The 20,527-nt window shown below is 32.8% G+C and overlaps 1 protein-coding gene across 7 annotated transcripts in view; it reads right to left on the bottom strand.

Annotated features, from left to right (window-relative positions):
• NfI (Nuclear factor I) overlaps nt 1–20,527 on the bottom strand; it is a 69,174-nt gene that overhangs the window by 44,472 nt on the left and 4,175 nt on the right. For 4 of the 7 annotated variants that reach the window (XM_089170710.1, XM_015335867.2, XM_089170709.1 and 1 more), the window contains exon 2: nt 14,856–15,011. In XM_089170710.1, the coding sequence (XP_089026836.1) occupies nt 14,856–15,011 (156 nt within the window). Of the gene's footprint in view, nt 1–14,855; nt 15,012–15,645; nt 15,960–18,045; nt 18,204–20,527 lie in introns of those variants that run through there. The other 3 variants (XM_015335870.2, XM_015335871.2, XM_015335869.2) reach the window with 3 other exon arrangements.

Genomic DNA, 20,527 nt, shown 5'->3' on the forward strand with positions numbered 1-20,527 from the left:
GAATACAATATTAAAAAAAAATTGTGTTAACTCTTCTTCAATAAACTTAATCAATTTTATAGTTATTTTCTTAAACACTTAACCCTTTGACTGAGGCGCGCTCTCGAACCAAATCCATTAATATGAACTGCGCGATTTTCGCATATCAATCGAAACTGCGACTGTTTTTCTCATTGACTACTGTACTATTGACCAAAACAGATAATAATGGCAAATAAAATAAAAATATGAATTTTTTTTACATTTTTTAAAAGTAATTTTTTAACCTATTTTAATTTATTTGATTTATTTTGTGCATTCTTTCAATAATAATCGGTAATTTAAATATAAAAATAGAAATACAAAATTTATAATGTAACACAGAGTATAATAACTTTAACACAGAATATTTTTAAATAATTTTAACCTAATTATAAAAATAATAAAACGATAATGAACGAACAAAGATAATAACATTAAAATAAACGACGAATTTCAAATATAAAAGCAATTAACTAAACGACATTGAAATAATTGCGAATATTTAGTTGTTATGTTACATATTACAATAAATTCCATGTTAAATTAATCGGTAATACAGCAATATAAAGGTGTTATAGTAAAAAAATACAGAGGGCGTATATTTACGCCTTTCGTATATATTGATAGATTTGTGAGAGCGTATAGATACGCCTTTAGCAGTCAAACGGTTAAATACACAAATAACTTCTATTCATAAATTACACGTATTAAATAGAAAACCAAATTTTACCAAAAAAAAAAAAAAAAAAAAATAAAGCAACACAATTGCTTCTACCAATCATTTTCATGAATAATATTCTTCTCTAACTCTTTATCTAGTATAACTCTCTTATTCTACTATAATACACGTTCATTCAATATACGTATATGTATATATACGAAATCAATTTTATAGCTATTTTCCTAGTCACTAAGGTACACGAAATCTTTCCAATATCCAAGTAGGTATAACGAAAAGGAGTTCACCAAGGGTAAGTACTCCAACTGTTACCTTTAATCGAGCAAGACTCCTTCGAATTCCCTTCTCTCTATCTCTCTCTCTCTCTCTCTCTCTTTCAAGATAAAAAATTCTTCTTTCCTTCCTTCCTTCCTTCCTTCCTTCTTTACTTACAACTCAATCGTAGATGAGATTTATCGTTTTCCCATCCGTTTCTACTACGAAGAGGGAGAGAGAGAGAGAGAGATTTGGTGGTTCGAAAAGAAATTCGGCATAAATCCTATCCAAGTTCTTTGCCTCGAAATCTCAACGTCTCGGAGGCTCGACGGGAGACGAGAAAAGCGTACCACCCATCCACCCCTGCCACTCGAAAATAAGAAAAAGAAGAAAAAGAAAAAAAAAAGAAGACACGAATACTCGTTCGTTTACCATCAAGAGTATGTAAGTATACTTATATATATACATTATATTATACATATGTATATAAATACAGGATGTCTGAGATTTATTCGTACAAAAATTCTCAACGTCGTACACTCTTAAAACTAACATTTAAGACAATAGTGTTCAATAAATATAAATCATTCGAAATGTTATTCAAAAGTATTCTTATAACACTGTTAACTTTGAAAATGTATCTGTTAATTTGTATTTGTAGGTGTCAAAAGTAAAAGAAGAAGTTTATGCAACAGTGATAACTGTAACACTTGTTACGGTATAACGAATTAGATATGACAGTTGTAGAAATGAATAAAAATCCACGAGAACATTGGTCATGTCAGAAACAGCATACTGTGTCAAAGTTATATTCGCGTAAGTGAGCAACATTTTGAACATTATATTCAAATAATTATACAATGTTATGATATAACTTTAGAATAAAGCTACAAATGACTTATGTTTACAGAACATTTCTGTCTTATTTTTGAGCATATAATACCTATGTACGAAGAAACCTCAGACATCCTGTATATATATATATATATATATACAAACAGCACATTCACACATGTACGAGTGCGTGGAAGAGTTCGATGCGAGATTTATGGTGTTCCTGTAGCGAGTAAAAAGCCGGATAAAAGTAGAAAAAGAAAAGGGTAAAAAAAAAAAGAGAAAATAAAAGAAGAAAGAAGAATAAGAATAAGAAGAAAAAAGGGTGAAGGGTGAATCTCAATTCGTTGAGAGAGAAAGAGAGAAAGAGAAAGAGAGAGAGGAAGGAAGGAAGGAAGGAAGGAAGAAAAGAAGATGAGCGTCACAGATGGAAAGCAAAGGGTGGTAAGAAAGGGATGAGAAAGAAAAAGAGAAAAGGAAAGAGGAAGTGGGAGAGGGAGAGGGAGAGGGAGAGGGAGAAGGAGAGAATGTAGAAGGAAAAATCATAGTGGGCCGGGATAGACTGGGAATATATTTATTAATTTGGCAAGGATCCCGAGTGTATAGCTGGTGGCCCCTTACGTTACTACGTTATGACGCGAACAAAGCGACTCCGCGATTTCTTTATAGGCAATTCCGGGGTCTGCATAGAGTGTTGTAAATATTACAACCTCTCCACCCTACGAGGTCGACCTCTTTCACCCCTTCGAAAGACCTTTTCTCTCTTCTTCTATCTATTTATCTCTATCTTTTTCTTCTTCTTTTTTTTTTCTCTCTCTCCTTTTTTTATTCCTCTACAATGTCTCGTTTAACCTCTTCAGTTACCATGATGGAAATTTGTATTTTCTTTATATATATAATTTAAAAGTTCCATTATTGTCTAATTAGATTGCATATTATTATTATTTAATTAACGATAAGTGGATTATTATACAGTGATAAAGATTCTTTTATTAAGCTATAGAAATATGGTACTTTAGATTGTAGTATTAATTTTATATCGAATTGTATATATATATATATTTAATTTATATATTAATATATTTATATTATATTATAAAATAACATGAATTAAAATTTGTTTCGTGTATATTTAATACTTCTCCATATAGAAAAAGGGATAAGAAAAATATTGTAATATTAAAATTATATTTGTTAAAATTAAAATATTAAATATACAATATAATTATTTTAATAAATTATTATCAAATAAAATCCCATTTACCTTATAACAACTTGAACTTATTTTTTATTTAAAAAAAAATATATATATATATCTTCTCAAGAATTTCATGAAATATCAAAATTTATTTATCTATAAAAAATAAATTAAATTACACAAATAAAATATAAATTAACACAAAAGTTACTAATATTGTTAACTAATAAGTTACTAATAATATATTTATACAATAATATAAAATTAATAATATAATATTAACTAAAAAAGTTACTAATATTGTACTTCGAAAAGATTACCTTACCCCATCATAGATTGTTTTTTTTTTTTTTTTTTTTAATATTTCCCTATCTTTCATTTTTATTCGTTGAAAGCGGATGTTGTATCACCCTCCTCGAATATCTCTCATCTCTTTTTCCACCCACCCACAGCCATCTCACAAATTCTTCTATACGGATATACCTTAAGTACGTTTGTACTTACATACGCGTCCATTTCTTTTTCCTTCCCTCTTTTCGACTTTTATGACCGCCTTGAGCAACACACATCGCGACTTCCGGTTGTTCGTTCGGTTACTTGCACGCTTGCACGCTTCCTTGCTCGCATCGCTTTTTCACTTGGAGAACCAAAGAGAAAAACGAACAACGGGAGGAACTGGCTTTGTTTGTTTTGGCTATTCGCGACACCACCAAAATTTCTCTCTCTTTCTCTCTCTCTCTCTCTCTCTCTCTCTCTCTCTCTCTCTCTTGGGAAAGATGTCTTTCTTTTTCTCTGTCTCTTTTTATCTTTATATTTCGCGTTAGTCAAGTTTTAAATTTAATCTACATTTACGAACCATCAAAACTATTATTATCCAACATTTGACAATAATTTTCTTAACTACGTCGTGTATCCAACATGAAAATTATTTATTTTTACACTAAGATAGATTTCATTAAAAATAAAAGACAAATATATGTTATAACTTAAGTATGAGAAAAGTTTTTGAAAAATCAGGTATTCCATATTGAACATAGTTTAAACATATAAATGGAAATTTGTCTTTTTAACAGCTGTCAGCGGTGAAATCGTCGAAGAAATAAATTCTCTTAAATGATACGAAACGCGAAAAGAAAATGCTGTGTCATAAAAAAAGTTACGACGATCGACTTGTTTACGGTGATATACTCTTTCTCTCTTTCTCTCTTTCTCTCTCTCTCTCGCTCTCTCTCGCTCTCTTTTCATTTTTATCTCTTTTTTTTCGTTCTATATTTATCTGAAAAAGAATAAGGGAACATATGCGCTATCCTATTTCCAATCTAACTACTGTAAAGCTATGTTTGACTATGTTTGTGTGTGTGTGTTGGAGTATCGAAATTTACATATTAAGTGCACAAGCTCTCTCTTCGTCTTCGTTTGTGGGTCAACAATTCAAAAACGTAAAACATAAATTAACTTACAATTAGTTTCCAAGCCACGCGCAAACTTAGCATAGATTCAATCCTCTTAAATAAATTCTACGTATAAAGTAAAACAACAACAAAAAAACTTATCTTTGAGTAATTTGCTACTTCGTTTTAATTAATATATAACGAAATATAAAAAATAAAATATAACATCTACAAATATATATATATATATATATATATATATATATATATATATATATATATATATATATATATTAGGGTGGGTCAAAAAAATCAATGATTATTTTTTTTTACAAGTGACACGGAAAAATGGGTTGTAAGACACCTTAAAAATATTCTTACCAAATATGAGCTCTTAATTTTAATAGGAAGATCCTCCGCATCGCAGTTTTTTATTTTTTTCTCAGTCCAATAAAATAAGATTCATACCTCATTATTAATTTTATGTCATTTTTTCACATGTAGCCGAGGAAATTAAAGGATTAATTTGTGGATTAATGTAATTGGAAATCAAAGGATTAAAATCAGTACACATGAAAGTTTGATGATGAATATCTTTTGAACGCTTAATTTAATCGCCAAAACATAAGACACCATTTTTATAGAACAGTTAATTTCCTACAAAAATTGGTATTGTGCACTTTTTAATAGTCATTTATTGTCGAGTTATAAAATTCATAAACAAAAATGAAATTTGTCTGAAAATAATCAAACTTAAATCTTCAATATCATTCAAATGGTGAGGTTTACGGAAAAAATATAAGATACCTTTTTTGTAGAGCATTAAATTTCCTACAAAATTCGTCTAGAACATTTTTCTGTACAATCAATAAATAATGAGGTATGAATTTTAATCTATTGGACTAAGAAAAAAATAAAAAACTGCGATGCGGAGGATCTTCCTATTAAAATTAAGAGCTCATATTTGGTGAGAATTTTTTTAAAGTGTCTAGCAACCCATTTTTCCGTGGCACTTGTAAAAAAAAAATAATTGATTTTTTTGACCCAACCTAATATGTACATAATATATTAGGTGATTCGGAAAGTCGTATCGTTTTTCTTTTGTAAAAATGAAGATAATTTTTGCTTCGAGGTTAAACCTAAACCTTTCAAGTGATCATAAATAGTTGAATTTGATAAATTTAACCTCTCATCGATGTCATGTGTTACCATTTCGTCGGTTTGTATCAACTAATGCCATTATTGCGTCAGCAAAAAACGAAACGACTTTCCGAACCACCTAATATATATATATATATATATATATATATATATATATATATATATAATAAATTATAATTTTGAGTTAATTATAAATTGTGTATTAATGCGAAAACATGGCAGAAAAGAGGGTACTTACTTATTAACGCCACCGCAGCAAAAATTCGGCTAATGCGCCAATAAAGAGCAATCTTGTTCGCACGCAACAACCTTGTTGTTTGCACATAGACAACCGTCAGGGTTTCGTCAGGGTTACGTCAGGGTTTTGTCAGGGTTATGGCGACAGTATCAGGTGAAAGAAAATAGAGACTGTTTCGAATCTATGTTAAATTCTATATCGGCCCATTTTCCACCGAAATCCGATTGACTACTTTTTATAAATAAAATGTTTTGAATTTTGAAAGTGTTTTGATTTTAAATAAAATTTTTTATTCTATGATTTGTCGCAACAATTTAAGGTGTAGATTGGCGCATTAGCGAAATTTTGCTGCTATGGTGTTAATACGTAAGTACCGAAAAGAGAGTAATAGATGAATAAAATAAACTATAAAATAAATACATATGATAAATATACAAATGAATAAATTCATCCAACGTCATAATTATTGGCATACCCTAAATTCATACTATAAAGATGAATTATTTATCCAAGAACATGATCTCGCAGTAGGAGTCCAATAGATTAGAACGTTGTCTCTTTTTCTTTGCCATACTTCTCGACATATCACAATTCGGAATCGCCTATGTCATCCATTTTCATTCCTTTTCTCTCCTTGCAGCCAACCTTCCTATGACTACTACTTTTTGTTCTTTCTTTTTTTCTTTTTTGTTTTTTCTTTTTTTGTTTGGATAAGCAGATAATAATTTTTAAGATTGTGCCGATAGTGAACAATCAAATATAATCTTATAAATAATCTTTCCCCTTTCTACTTTTATTGTTCGCGGACCATTTATGAATATACGTAATGCATATTATATAATAATATATGTAGTTTTATTATATTATTAATTTTCTCATTAAGTTATGTTCTCATATATTGAGACACCTTATAGAAAATATTCAAATTTGATATATATGATGTATAATATTATCGAAATGAGAAAATCTTTTCCTTTCTCTTCTTTCCATCAAAGAAAAAAAAAAAAAGAAAAAAGAAAAGTAACGGGAGAATAAAAATGGTCGGAATTTCATTCGACAAAAATGCATCCTACATTTTCATAACTTTCACGAAGCTCCAACGATTCGATTATTCTACTTTACCCTCGAGCCTTTTCTATTATTCCCAAACGAAACGATAACTTTCGTCTGCTCATATTTATATAAGTATAAACGTAATACGTACGTATGTGTGTGTATGTGTGTGTGCTAGACCAAAGGATACCGAAGATAACCTTTCAACGTATATTATTATTATTATCATTATTATTATTATTATTATTATTATTGTTATTATGAGCTCTGATATACTAAAGAGTTCACTTTTTTCTTTCTTCGTATTTCCATAATGCTTATGAAAATGTGAAATAGTTGAAAAATCCAAAATATTTCAATACTCTTCTTCATCGATTTTGTTTATTATTTTAATCAGAAAATGATCGAAATATTAAAACCTTATCGATCGTGTCAGGTTTTTATATCGATGAATTTGTAAAATTATACGTTTATTTACAGGTACGATAAAAAGATGTAATAAGAGTCAAATAGAAGCGTGTTATTCGACGATAAGAACACTTAACTCACGAGACGAGGCTTATAACGTTATATTATACATAAGTACATAAATACTTTGATTTAACCTACCCCCTACAAAAGAGCGATCTTCACAAACGGGGGTAGAAAAAAAAAGGAAAAAAAGAAAAGGAGAAAAAGAGAGAAAATTCTCGCCCACCCATTTCTTGCATGCAACGAATCGAGCACACTAAAGAATGCTGTGGATAAGTGAGTGCCAGCTGCGAATCGCTTTGCGAACTGTGGAAATCACGGCCTGGAAGCACTTACGCCGTTGAAAACCAATTACTTTTCTTTACCGATTGTCATTCCGCTTCTTTCTTTCCTTTTTTTTCTTTCCTTTTTACCCTTATTTTTTTTCTACTCAAAGACTACAAACGAATAGTGGGGGGGGGGGAAAACAACCAGATGATTAAATCTAATTGAATTTGCAATTATTTTTACCAATTTTATTCCCAAACATATTGTTTTTGTACGATTTTTAGTTTCTTTTTTTTTATAGGATTTATTCGTATTAAGTAATATATGTATTAATTATAAAATAATTTTATATATATACATAAATTTTTTATATTTATATAATTATTTTATAATTATCGTATCATATTTTATGCACTAATTTTTATATATCAATAATTAAGTTTGTAAAAATTTGATTATCACGATAAGTTATGGGAAAAAAATATTATTTCTTTTTATTTATAGGACCATAAAAATATTTTATTTTCAATCATTATGAAAATTATTTTATATTATTAGAAAAAAGAATCATTTTAAATCTGCAAGTTTAGTTATTGAAACAAATCTATCATCAAAGAACATAATATCGAAAGATCTAAAGTACTACATCATGTTTCGAAGCTCTCTAAAACTATATATACATCACTTTCGTGTTTCGATAATACAAGATAAGATAAGGACGCGGTTTCAGCAGGAATTCGTCGATTTGTACGAATCAACAAACCACATTTCTACCATTTCTATCAGACCCTTTTTCTCACCTACTTCAACTATTTCTTACGTACTAGCAATAAGAAGAGCATCGTAGTTGAAATAGACATCACTTACTATATCAACCAATAAAATAGAATCTAACAAAATCATAATACATCATAATCTTTTGACAAGATTATCAGTAACCATTGACATGAACAAAAGGGTTAGAATAAATCGTTTGGTGTAACAAAGTCACGCTCTTGGGTACTGTCTACTGTATAGTCCATTGAGAAGGATCTTCAGTAAGAATGGAGGTAATGTTGATAGGGAAACTAAGGATGAAATGAAGAAAGGATGAAATGAAGAAAGGACGAAATGAAGAAAGGAAGAAAGAAAGGAAGGAAGGAAGAGTTTTCGTAGCAACGGTCGAGCTCGTTAGATGAATGGGGCCGACACTGGTAGCGAGTGGTCGCCGGCCCTGTGTCAAGAGGGGCCATAGGTGGGTTGGTAGGTAGAAGTGGGGGAGAGATTGAGGAGGACAGTGATGGTGGTAGTGGTAGTGGTGATGGTAGTAGTAGTAGTGATCTGGATCAGAAAAGGGTGGCAGAAGGAGGATGAGGAGAATTGGTGACGGGGGGCAGGGTTGGGGGAAGAGAGGATGGTAGATGGGCAAGCGTGCGGATGCGACGAGGGTTGCAAGCGACTCGGAGAACGGTGGTGTCGGGGTTGCTGGTGGTACTGGTACTCTGGTACTGCTGGTAGTGGTGGTGGTGGTGGTGGTGGCCGTGTGGGTTGCTAGTTTGCATAAATTTAGGAAATACAGGGTAGAAAATCGATATCCGCATAGAGATTATAGATGGTGGTTGGTAGGCGCCGCGTAGCCGCAGCCTCCGTCGCGACGGCGTATGCGCTACATGTCTACTATCTCTCTCTCTCTCTCCCTCTCATTGCCCTTCCATGCGCCTCTTCTCGACAACACCCACCCTCTCTCGTCCTACCATCCATCTCTCTCTCTCTCTCTTTCTCGTTGCTACTCCCGCCGCCATCAGCGTCGCCTCTGCTACCCGAAACGTTCATGTGTATATATATATATATATATACTATATCCTCTACTCGGATACTTCTTGCGGGTATTGGTGGTGCATTCGAGCCATCCTCCTGGCGCCCACCCCTTCCCTACGTACCCCCTCACTCCTCCTGTTCTTCCTCAACTGTACACTAGTGGTCCTCGTACACGTTTCGCGTCCTACAATCCCTCTCTCTCTCTCTCTCTCTCTTTCTATCTATCTTTATCTATAGTTCTCGTTCACGTTACTATCTCTCCTTTCTCACCGTCCGTTTCTCTTTTTCGTGCACTGGAATTGAAGTAGTCGATATCGTCCTGCGGCCTGTCTCGAAATTAAGAGAAAACGGCCGACGAGTCGGACCTAAACCACCCCCTCCCCCTCTTGTCCTCTCTATATCTCTTTTAGTCGTTCGTCCATGTCTAACACGCCACGTTATGCTACGGCCTCCTCCTCCTCCTCCTCCTCCTCCTCTTCTTCCTCTTCTTCTTCTTCATCCCTCGTGTCTCTCGTTTTCCAGTACGTAAGCACAGCTTACTTCTATACTTCCTCGTTGCACTCACCAAATTTCCTGACCAACCTTCTCCCCCTCCTCCTCTCCCACCTACACTGCCGCCACCACCACCACCACCACCCTCAGCCCTTGTCTCATTCTCTTTCTTCTATTATTACCTAGCTATCCATTCGTTCTCATCGTGGATGCACTTTTCGCGACAACTACGAAACACGCGATTCGGTGCAGTGACATTGACGATGCCTTTCTCTCTTCCTTGTATCTTTTCTCCTTTAGTTTTCATTCCTTTCATTGGACACGTTTCAACGATCTTGTTCAATTGTATTTCATTCTGTAGGTACACACTAGATATATATATGTCGGTGTTATACATGATTAGTAAGATAAAAAAAATAAATAATACAAATTTAATATAAAAGTAGAATGAATTTAAAATATAAGTTTATCTTATCAGTACACAATATACATTGACGGATACTTTTTCATTGAAATTGAAGGAATTCATGAATGAAAATGTCGAATTTGTATTATTTAAAAGAAGAAGAAGAAGAATAATAATAATAACATACATTGTAGTGCCGATAAAATTCACAGTCCATGTAGTTTCTTTTTATTTTCAATGGGATTCACATACATATACTCACATATACACGTGCGCGCATATTCACACGCACACGTGTATATGCACGGAAGGAAGATCAAGCATGCATCGTAACCGCACTTGCAATTCACGTGCACAAGCATCACTCTCGTGGCATCACTCGAGAGAATATCAATAAGTTCGGTGTTTTATATCTAAACTGCGAAAAAACGTATCGGCTCTGTCGATTTTTCTTCCTTCCTTCGTTCCTTCGTTCTTTCTTTCTGTTTTATTTTTATTTTTTGTTCTTATATTTTTTCTTTTTGTTGTTGTTTTTTAACAAGAAAGCTACGGTACGTGTACAGTGTAGACAAAGACGAGAAAGTTGAGTTACGGTTTGCGATGCAACGAGATTTTTAGGTCGACTCGAACTAACGCGATTGCATGAATTCTAAAGTTTGACTTTGTCTCGTGTCTTTTGGTTATCTTTTATTTCTATTTCTTTCTATTATTAATATCTAGTCAATGTTAGTTTTGTTAAAATGACCATATTAGTACTATATCCAAATAAAAATGAAATAACATTAACATAAAACAAAAAATTCAAGATGTTTCTTTTGTTGATTAATTATAACCAAAAAAAAAAAACATCCCCCTCTCAAAAAAAAGATGATATAAAAAAATATGTAGGATAAAAATGATAATAGAAATAAAAGAAATGTATGATGTGCATGTAAATAAAATGAAAGTTGAATAATTGCTATAAGACATAAGTAAAAATATACATGACGTATAAACTCGTGGATGAGCTCGTTACCACCGACGTTAGTTTTGCATATAAGGCGCGATGCTCGCAAGAATTATGGTCACTGACCTTCCTTCTTCGTTCATAATTTCAAAAGGCCTCCGGATAATGGGAGAACGCCGTTCGTTCGTTCGTTCGTTCGTTCGTTCCTTCGTTCGCTCAACCGAAAAGACTCCGTAGGGCTTCGTGCGTCGCAGATTAAACGTGGTTCATGTAAAATTCAAATACCAACTCCTGATGTGTACGCGAAAGTTCGAGTTATTAACTTATTTCAAAGACAAGTGAGAAATCGATGATTTAAACGATTTCAACGATTCTTTTTCTATCTTTCAATATTTTTAACCATAATTCATTTCTTTGGTTTATGTGTTTTTTTTTTTTTTTTTTTATTAAAATTAAAATAATTAATAAGGATAATAAAAATGATCTTTGCAATTGGTAAGAAAGATGCTTGAATTTTGGTCATTTATTTTTTATAAGTGTGTAATTAATTATTATTCCATATTGGAAGATTTGGAAGATTTTTTATATTAAATTAAATATTGTATATTAAAAAAAGACAAAAATAAAGTTATTCTATTTTTAATATACATATTTGAATATTATTTTATTATATACATTATATAAGTAATTATTCTGGAATAATTTTACTATAATATTATATATTCAAAATAAAAGTAATAAATAAGAGTATAAATAACTATACTTATTATATCATATAATATAATTATTTTTATTAAAATACAATTATATATATATAATAGAAATAATTACCCTAATCCATAAATAAGAAGATAATAATAATAGTAAAAAGTATAAGATTTAAACGAATAGTATAATTCTATTATCGAAGATATTCCAAATAAGTGTTGTAATACTCTTACAATGGATATCTAAAGGAATCTATATCGGTTCATCGTCGTCGTCGTCGTCGTCGTGTTCGTCGTAGTCGTGTTCGTCGTCGTCGTAGTCGTCGTGGTCGTCGTGACTCGACGAAAGTGGAAACGGTTTCAGGGTTAAAAGCCCTGCAGTATCTCGTAATCGGATTGTAAGCCGGGTATAGGAGAGGATGCGGAAAAGTGTCCGTCGTCCGATCAATTACTTCCAAGTAAAAGAAAACGGGGGATACCTTATTGGTTGATCGTTCCGATATCATCGGAAGGAAGTAATAAAAAAAAAAAATAAAAAAAAATAAAAAAAATGAATATAACAAAAAAATACCCCCAAGAAGAGAAGAAGAAGAAAAAAACATCGAAAGCAGGAAGTATTTACTCACTCTTGGCTAGGGTTTGTAAAAATAAAACACAAAAGATTTCAAAACAAAAAATACCAAAAAAAAAAAAAGATAAAAAGAGAGAGAATCGGGGGATGATGGTGAGGGTAGAGGGTTAGGTAGGTAGATAGGGGATTGGGAATATTGGGAGGAAAGGGAGTTGGGTTGTAGTAAAAAGAAAGAAGAAGGGGGTGATCTCGAGTAGGTTCTTTATTTGTAACGTAGTACGATCTCTTGTCGCGATATATCGATCCTAAAATGCGAATTCTTTCATAAACATAGATAGATAGATAGATAGATAGATGATCTCCATTCGTACGTTCGGTTCGTTCAGTTAGGATTTCGTTGGTTGGTTCGTTGGTTCGTTGGTTGGTTCGTTCAGCTCGTTCGTTCACTAAATACCGCAGCATCGCGGAATTAAAATATTGATCGAACACCGTCGCGAGGGAGAATACGAATTGCGGTGGATAGAAGAGAAACTCGATGGGTCCGCTAGCAGACGAGTGAACGAATACAGAAAAAAAAAAAGAGAAAGAGAGAGATAAAGATGGAATGATAGACGAGGAGGAGAACAAAAAAAAAAAGAAAAAAAAAGTGATTGCGGTCCAGCCGAAAACGCGAATGTCAGTGACTCCCGCGAACGAGACTCGACGAACTTTCATCCAAATGCTCCAGGGATTTCCTCGAATAGAAAGAAAAAGAAAAAGACAGAGAAATAGAAAGAGAAATAGAAAGAGAGTTTTGAAAAATCTTCTCGAAAACCAGTCCCTCCCATCTTCCACCCAAAACCATTGTCAACTACCACCTAACCTTTCCCATAATCTCTTATCTAACTTCCCCCAAACACCCTCTTGCCACTCCTCCTCTCACGTGATAGACTAATTAAGCAGAATCGTTTAGATAAAAGCATCGAACAAGGTTGAACAAAAAAAAAAAAAATCCGTTCAATTAGAAGCATGCCTTGAAGCTTGGTGTTACTTTTCAAAAGGGGAAACTTCCTATTTTTTCTTCTTTTGATGCTTTTCATTGAACTTTTCTTACTCAATGTTTATATTCTCCTTTCTTTCTTTTTCTTCTTTTCACCCTATCTTTATTCTTTTATTCTCAAGAATTATCTTTCGTGAATAAACGGAATTTCTTCTTATTATTTTTCATCCCTTATCTTTATCTTCCTTGATAAAGTTTAAGTTCGTTCAACTCGACTTTCCATTTTTAACTTCTTCGATATAATAATTTAACTTCTAACGTTTACCGAGTTTTCGACAAACTTTCAACTACGATTTTTCCAACCCCCCTCTCTCTTCTCTCTTTTTCTTCTTTACCCTTCCTTGCGATATTTCCATTATTATTTTTATTCCAATTTTATGATCATAAATTCTCTCATTTACTTTTATTGTTTTCACAGTTAACTTGAATGAAAGTTAATTCGAACAATGTGGTGTTTATGATTTGAATTTTTTTTTTGAGGTTCAGAAAATTAATTTTTTAATAAGAATAAAATATAAAGGGAATGTTTCTTTTTTTTTTTTTGGAGAATAGATTTTCTTTGATATTTTTGTTTTGTAAATTCCATAAGAAATTAGCCACGTTCATACTTGTTACGGTCTTTAACAGGATATAAAGAAGATCTATTTAGTTAACGATAAGCTCGATTAAGAATGGAAGATAAAAAAAAAATCATTGGTGTGAGAGAGAAAGAGAGAAAGAGAGAGAGAGAGAGAGAGAGAGAGAGAGAGAGAGCTAAAGAGTTTGAGAGACCTAGCACGATGGCACGTCACGAGGTCGCCCGCCGCCAAAAATAACTTCAAACCTGATTATTTTTATTCTTAAGCGCGCGATATTAGCGAGAGCTTCGCTACGTGCTCGTTTCGCGTTAGAGTTTTCGCTAAATGATGAACCTAGCTTTCTCCTAATGCTATTAAAATACAAAAGAAGAAAACAACAAAAGAAATAATATATTTTTCATTTCCCTTATTCAGTGGTGAGAATCGTGTCTGATCAATATACCCTAAACTACTTGGAAAGCTAATAATCTTTATTCACTTATATTTCTTTTCCATGTTTTTTTTCTTTAAATTTATTTTTCTAAATTATATTATATTTAATATCTTTTAATAATTATATAATAATAATAATTTTGTATTAATTATTAATTAAATTATTTTTATATACTTACAATTATTACAATTGTAAATAATAAATCTTTTTATCCTCGAGTATATTTTTTTTCATATTTTTTGTTTTGTTATTATTTATAATTTTGTTTGATCTTAAAATTTAGAGAATAAAAATAACGTTTGAAGATAATTAACTCACCTGGAGCTCCTCCTTACACTGACGTTCCTCTTCGAGACTCATCCGTTTCTCGTGTTTCTTATAGTAACGCCTCTTGGCGGCTTGTAGATTAAACCACGTGTACGAGAAAGACTTCACGAATGGTAGGAGGGCCTCAATGAATGGATGGAACTCATCCTGCAACGTAGGACATACAAATTTTTTTTACATTTATTTCTTATACAATTAACTGGTTAATCAAATCATCATAATATCGTTCATTTTTACGTACAATTTAACAAGCGCAATCTTATTAAATACGATTCCTCTCGAGCATTAGCATTACAAAATTAGATTTCAATATTATCGATTTTAATGGTTGATTTGGATTGAGAAAAAATTGAAAAAGTAGGGAAAGGAACACATTTAATTCAATTGAACGTAATTTGTTTCATTCAAATTGAATGGAAGTTGGAAGTTGTACTATAGTTTAAGTTTCATCGCGGGATAGTTTGAATTTCCCGCGCAGGGTTATCGATAGAGGGTTCGAGTGGTGCAAAGCTTATTCAAATCGTGCGGCAAATGTTGAAAGAAAAATAAGAAAAATAAGAAAAATATAAAGTTGAAGCGGATCAAGAGAAATGTAAAGAAAATACCTGAGGATGAAAATATTGCAAAACAAAAAATTCAAGGAAAAAAATCGACGATGCGAAGCGAACGACGAACAAATTCAAAGGATAAAAAGGGGATAAATAAACAAATGTAAGAAAGGGAAAATAATGAATGAAAGAAAAGAAAAAAGAAAAAGTGGGCGCAGAGCAACGACACCAACCATCGAGTATTCGCAAGCACCGCGACTGTTGTGGCACACTACCGTCTGTCTGTCCCTCCGCTCGTCCGGTTGTCAGAAGCACCGATTCTCGTAGTACCCGTGACGATACTCCTCGTCGCGATACTCCTCCGCCACCCTTTCGCAGATCGATCGTGGCCTCATCTGCACTCAAGCCCGGAATAACGCGTCTTAACGTCCTCAAAGGGACGATTAACGACCAACCAATCAATTCAACTCAACTTTTATTTATTTATATCCAAAAATACCTTCAAATGTCTAATACCAACCAACTACAACTTTTTACAGATTTTTAACTGATTATTACATCGAACACCAATTTCACGATTTATAACAAGAAAATAATCTTTATTATTATGATTATTATTATTATTATTATTATTATTATTATTGTTTTTGTTGTTTTTGTTGTTGTTGTTGATCTAAATAACACACATCTACGTATATAAATAATGTGTGCGTTTATTTCTAATACCAACAACTTCCTATAAATTTTAACTATTGATTGCACCAATGCACGATTTACAAAAATAAAATAACCATTACTATTATTATTATTATTATTGTTGTTATATTGAAAATAGCACACATCTAAGTATATACGTATATAAATAATATGTGCGTGTATATCTAATACTAGCAACTACATAGATTTGAACTATTGATCGATGATAATGATGATTGCGTACACACCAATGCACGATTTAGAAAAATGAAATAATAATTATTGTTATTATATTGAAAATAGCATGCAATTATGTATATATATATATACATGTGTTTGTATGAATCAGATATGCATTTTTTTTTGTATAAAATCCCTAAAGAGAGTCTGATTTACAGTGAACAAAAACAGAAACTATTATATTATCCAACATTTATTATTATATTGAATAAACAGAAAGTAAAATTTGGTATGAAGTTTCAGGGCAACCCCGATAATTTGACAATTCGAGCAACTCGATTTGTTTGAACGAAGCCAAAAGAGAATCGTGTCGTCGGTGTTCATGTTGCTTTGTCACCGGTTAAACGGCAGCAAGAAGCATGCTCGTGAGGTCGAGCCTTTAAGAAGCTCGAAAGTCGAGCAAAGCAATGTGTGCACGCGTGCGATCCTCTCTCTCTTTTTCACACACACACACACACACACATACATACACTTATACTCTGACTCTCATCGACGACGTATATACACTCGCACAGAGCAACAGAGAAACAGAGAAAGAAAGAGAGAGAGAAGGAGAGTGACTATATACGACGTCGTTATTTTCAGACAGCAAGGAAAATCGAAAAACATTAAGAAGCTTCGTGACGACCACGACGACGACGACTACGAAGACGACGACGATACTCGACGACGATGCTCTCGTCGACGTCGTCAGAAAAATTCTTCTTCTTCTTCTTCTTCTTCTTCTTCTTCTTCTTCTTCTTCTTTTTCTTCGTCTTCTTCTTCTTCTTCTTCTTCTTCACATAAGTTACTCACACGAAACAAAATGAAAAATAAAAAATAAAAAACGATTCAATCATTCTTTTCTTTATCATAGTTCTTACGGGGTGTTACACGGTAATTGCAATAAAAGTGGTTTAACCTTCGAACTGAGATCTATAAGTGAATTGTGACGTTACCAGAAAAATAGATGACGAGTATCTTAATCGATGATATTAATATATCTATCGAAAGATTAATTAACATAAATAAATAAATGAGAAATTCGGGGATATGTTTCTTTGGTCACCGAAATTACACCTAATACGAAGGTCACTTGTATTCTTGATGATTCTCTTTCTCTTTCTCTTTCTCGTTCTCTTTCTCTTCCTTTCTTTCTTTTTCGTCTCTCTTAGGCTACCATTTCGCGCCGCACGCGCACGTTTAGATATTCAACGAGAAAGAAAAACAGAGAAAGAGAAAGAGAAAGATAGTAGCCGAGGTTCAAAAACGATTTCGTGCCACGAATTTCGTCGACGTCTTTTCTCTCTCTCTCTCTCTCTCTCTCTCTCACACACACACACACACACACACATACACACATGAACAGGATCTTTTTTAGATCGCTCGGTTAGCCGACGAGGTGTACGATTAACCCCGTTCTTCTTATGCACACCTATGAGTAACACGTAAATATCGATCTATCAATCTATCCCAACCTTTTTTTTTTGTCCTTCCTTACATCTACTCATACAAACACACACATACATGAATATGCAAATATGTACGTGTACAACGAAGATAGAATGATCTAGAAAAATATTGAGAGAGATTTGTAAATGTTTCAAAATTCCAAAAACAATAATGAGGGTGAAGAACAACAACAACAACAATAATACTAATAATAATAATAATAATAATAAAGAAAATGAGAAGAAAGCAAAAAAAAGGAAACGTACCACGCGCGCACGAGACAATACGTTTTCTCACGCGGATAAATAATCAATCAAATTGATTATATTAAGTATAATAAGAGGACGGAGCGCACACGAGAGAATAGGAGTACGACGTCGGTCGTCGCGACGACACTGAGACGCCGGCCGTCGAGACGCGCGTATCTGGTGCGCTCTTGTGGACGGGGCTCGGGGGACGCGTGCGGGAATCGTGCGGGAAGCGTGCGGGACGCGCCGGACGGCACCGCGCGCGCCGGCCAGGTACGGCACCCCAAACCGTTTATTAATAGACCTCTGTCCTAGCTTACTAGATTTGCCCTCGAACCAAAGCGTTTCTCTCAAGAGAGAGAGAGAGAGAGAGAGAGAAACTTCTCACCTCCTCCTCAACTATATGTTATAATCTCACACCTTACCCCTCCCTCCTCTTCCTTACTCTCTCCCTTTTCCACCTTCTCTTCTTCCTCTTTCTCTTTACTTTTCTTTTTATTTTTATTTTTTTTAAATTATCAATATACATGCATAAGAATAAATTTTCTATACAAATATCTTAATAATTATTATTATCATCATTTAAATATGAAACTAATTATGTTCAGATTTATTTGAATTGGAATTTAAATCAATGCATGTATTTTTTAATTATTACTTCAATGTACTTACACAAATACTAATATTATTATAAATGTAAGTATTCTATATAGTATTATTAGATAGACACGTAAGAATTTTGTAATACTTCATCGATCACGAGAAATTCTTTTAATCTACGTGTTGTGCCAACATAATTACAGCAGTTTTTGATTTCGACACTGTTTGATATTCTTCGAGGGACTCGTTCCAGAACAAATAAACCCGAGTCGTGTATTCTAGCTCTCCCTTTAATTCATTTTCTTTCTCTTTCTCTCTCTCTCTCTCTCTCTCTCTCTGTTTCTCTCTCTCTCATTCACATCTCTTTTTTTATAACTGGTAGGATGGGAGGGAATAATTTTTTGTACAATTTTTATTAACCACCAATCGATATTTTAATCGAATCAAAATTTAAATGAATGTTCAATTATTTAATAAATTTTAAGAAAATAAAACATCCAGAGAAAGATCAAATATACTTTTCTTTTTTTTTCACCGAGCCGATCGATTCTTCAGTTTGAGTGGACACGCGTTAAACTGGATGATCGTCCCTAACGAGAAAATCCCAAAGGGTAGGACACCGAAGAGTGGTGACGATTTAGGATGTACCCAAAGAAAAGAACAAAAATCTAGGGGAGAGAACATCTACAAGAAAATTCATTCCTGCCACGTTCGAAATCCCAAGATAGAGGATTTCCTCTTTTACACATATTACGTACTAAACTACAGTACACTCTGCTACTACGAAACTACACATTTTAATGTTTCTACGTCAAGGAAGGTCTTACAATAACAACAAAAATAAACAAAAATAAAATAAACAAATAAATGTAAGGAATAATCAACCGATAATAAAATCCTATTCTAGTAGTAGTTTAATGAAATTTAACCAGTTGACTGTGGAATTTAGTTTCAAAAGATCATCACAGGGTGCGGAATTAAAAACAAGCAACGACGTGTATACACGTCGAACGCAGGGCAAATGGTATTATTATACATTTTACAAAAAACAAGGAAGGATTACATTTTTATTCAAAGTCAAAAAAACTAAACAATTCGTTTCTGAATACGTTATTCTTACTGAAAGCTTGAAAATTGTCATAAAATAATAAAATACATAAACAAAAGAAAAATTGAAGATAGCAAGAATAAAGAAGAAAGAAAAATAAGAAAATAGTTAACAAAATTTCAAGCTATGTATGTGTGATATGTTTCAAAGTGTGCACGGTACTACGCAAAGTGCGACTTCACAGGTCGTACACCAAAACCTTGTTTCCTTGCGTTTTCCATTTTTTCGAGCAAACGACACATCTTATAAATAAAAATAAATTAAATAAATATAAATAAAATACATAAAGGTCGTATTAGTAATATAAAGGAAACATACCCCACCAAATAATATTCTTATTACATTTTATTGAGATTTCGAGTTTTTATAATGAATGGTAATTTTTGATTTTACACGACGAGTATGCACGTCAAACGCACCACAGTAGAGATTTGGTCCGACGTATATACATGTCGAGCTCACTTAACTAGTTAATTTTATTTAAATTTACTACTTAAATAAAATAAAGAATCCTTAAAATGAAAACTGGTGTTAATAGGACGAAAGATTAGTGATTTTGACTCAATCGAAAATAGGAAGAAAGAAAGAAGAAAAGAAGGAAGATAGATAGATGATAGATAGATAGATAGATAGATAGATAGATAGATAGAAAGATAGAAAGAGGCAAAAGGGGGCCAAGAAAAAAGAAGGACAAGAAAAAACCATTCGCATTGTTAGTATCAAACAAAGCGTCTCACGGCGCCACGGTAACTCTTTTCTTTCTCTCTCTCTCTCTCTCTCTCTCACACACAC

Source organism: Polistes dominula, unplaced genomic scaffold (assembly GCF_049000335.1).
Source record: "Polistes dominula isolate Pdom_NZ unplaced genomic scaffold, Pdom_raw_medaka contig_79, whole genome shotgun sequence".
Lineage (NCBI taxonomy): Eukaryota > Metazoa > Arthropoda > Insecta > Hymenoptera > Vespidae > Polistes > Polistes dominula.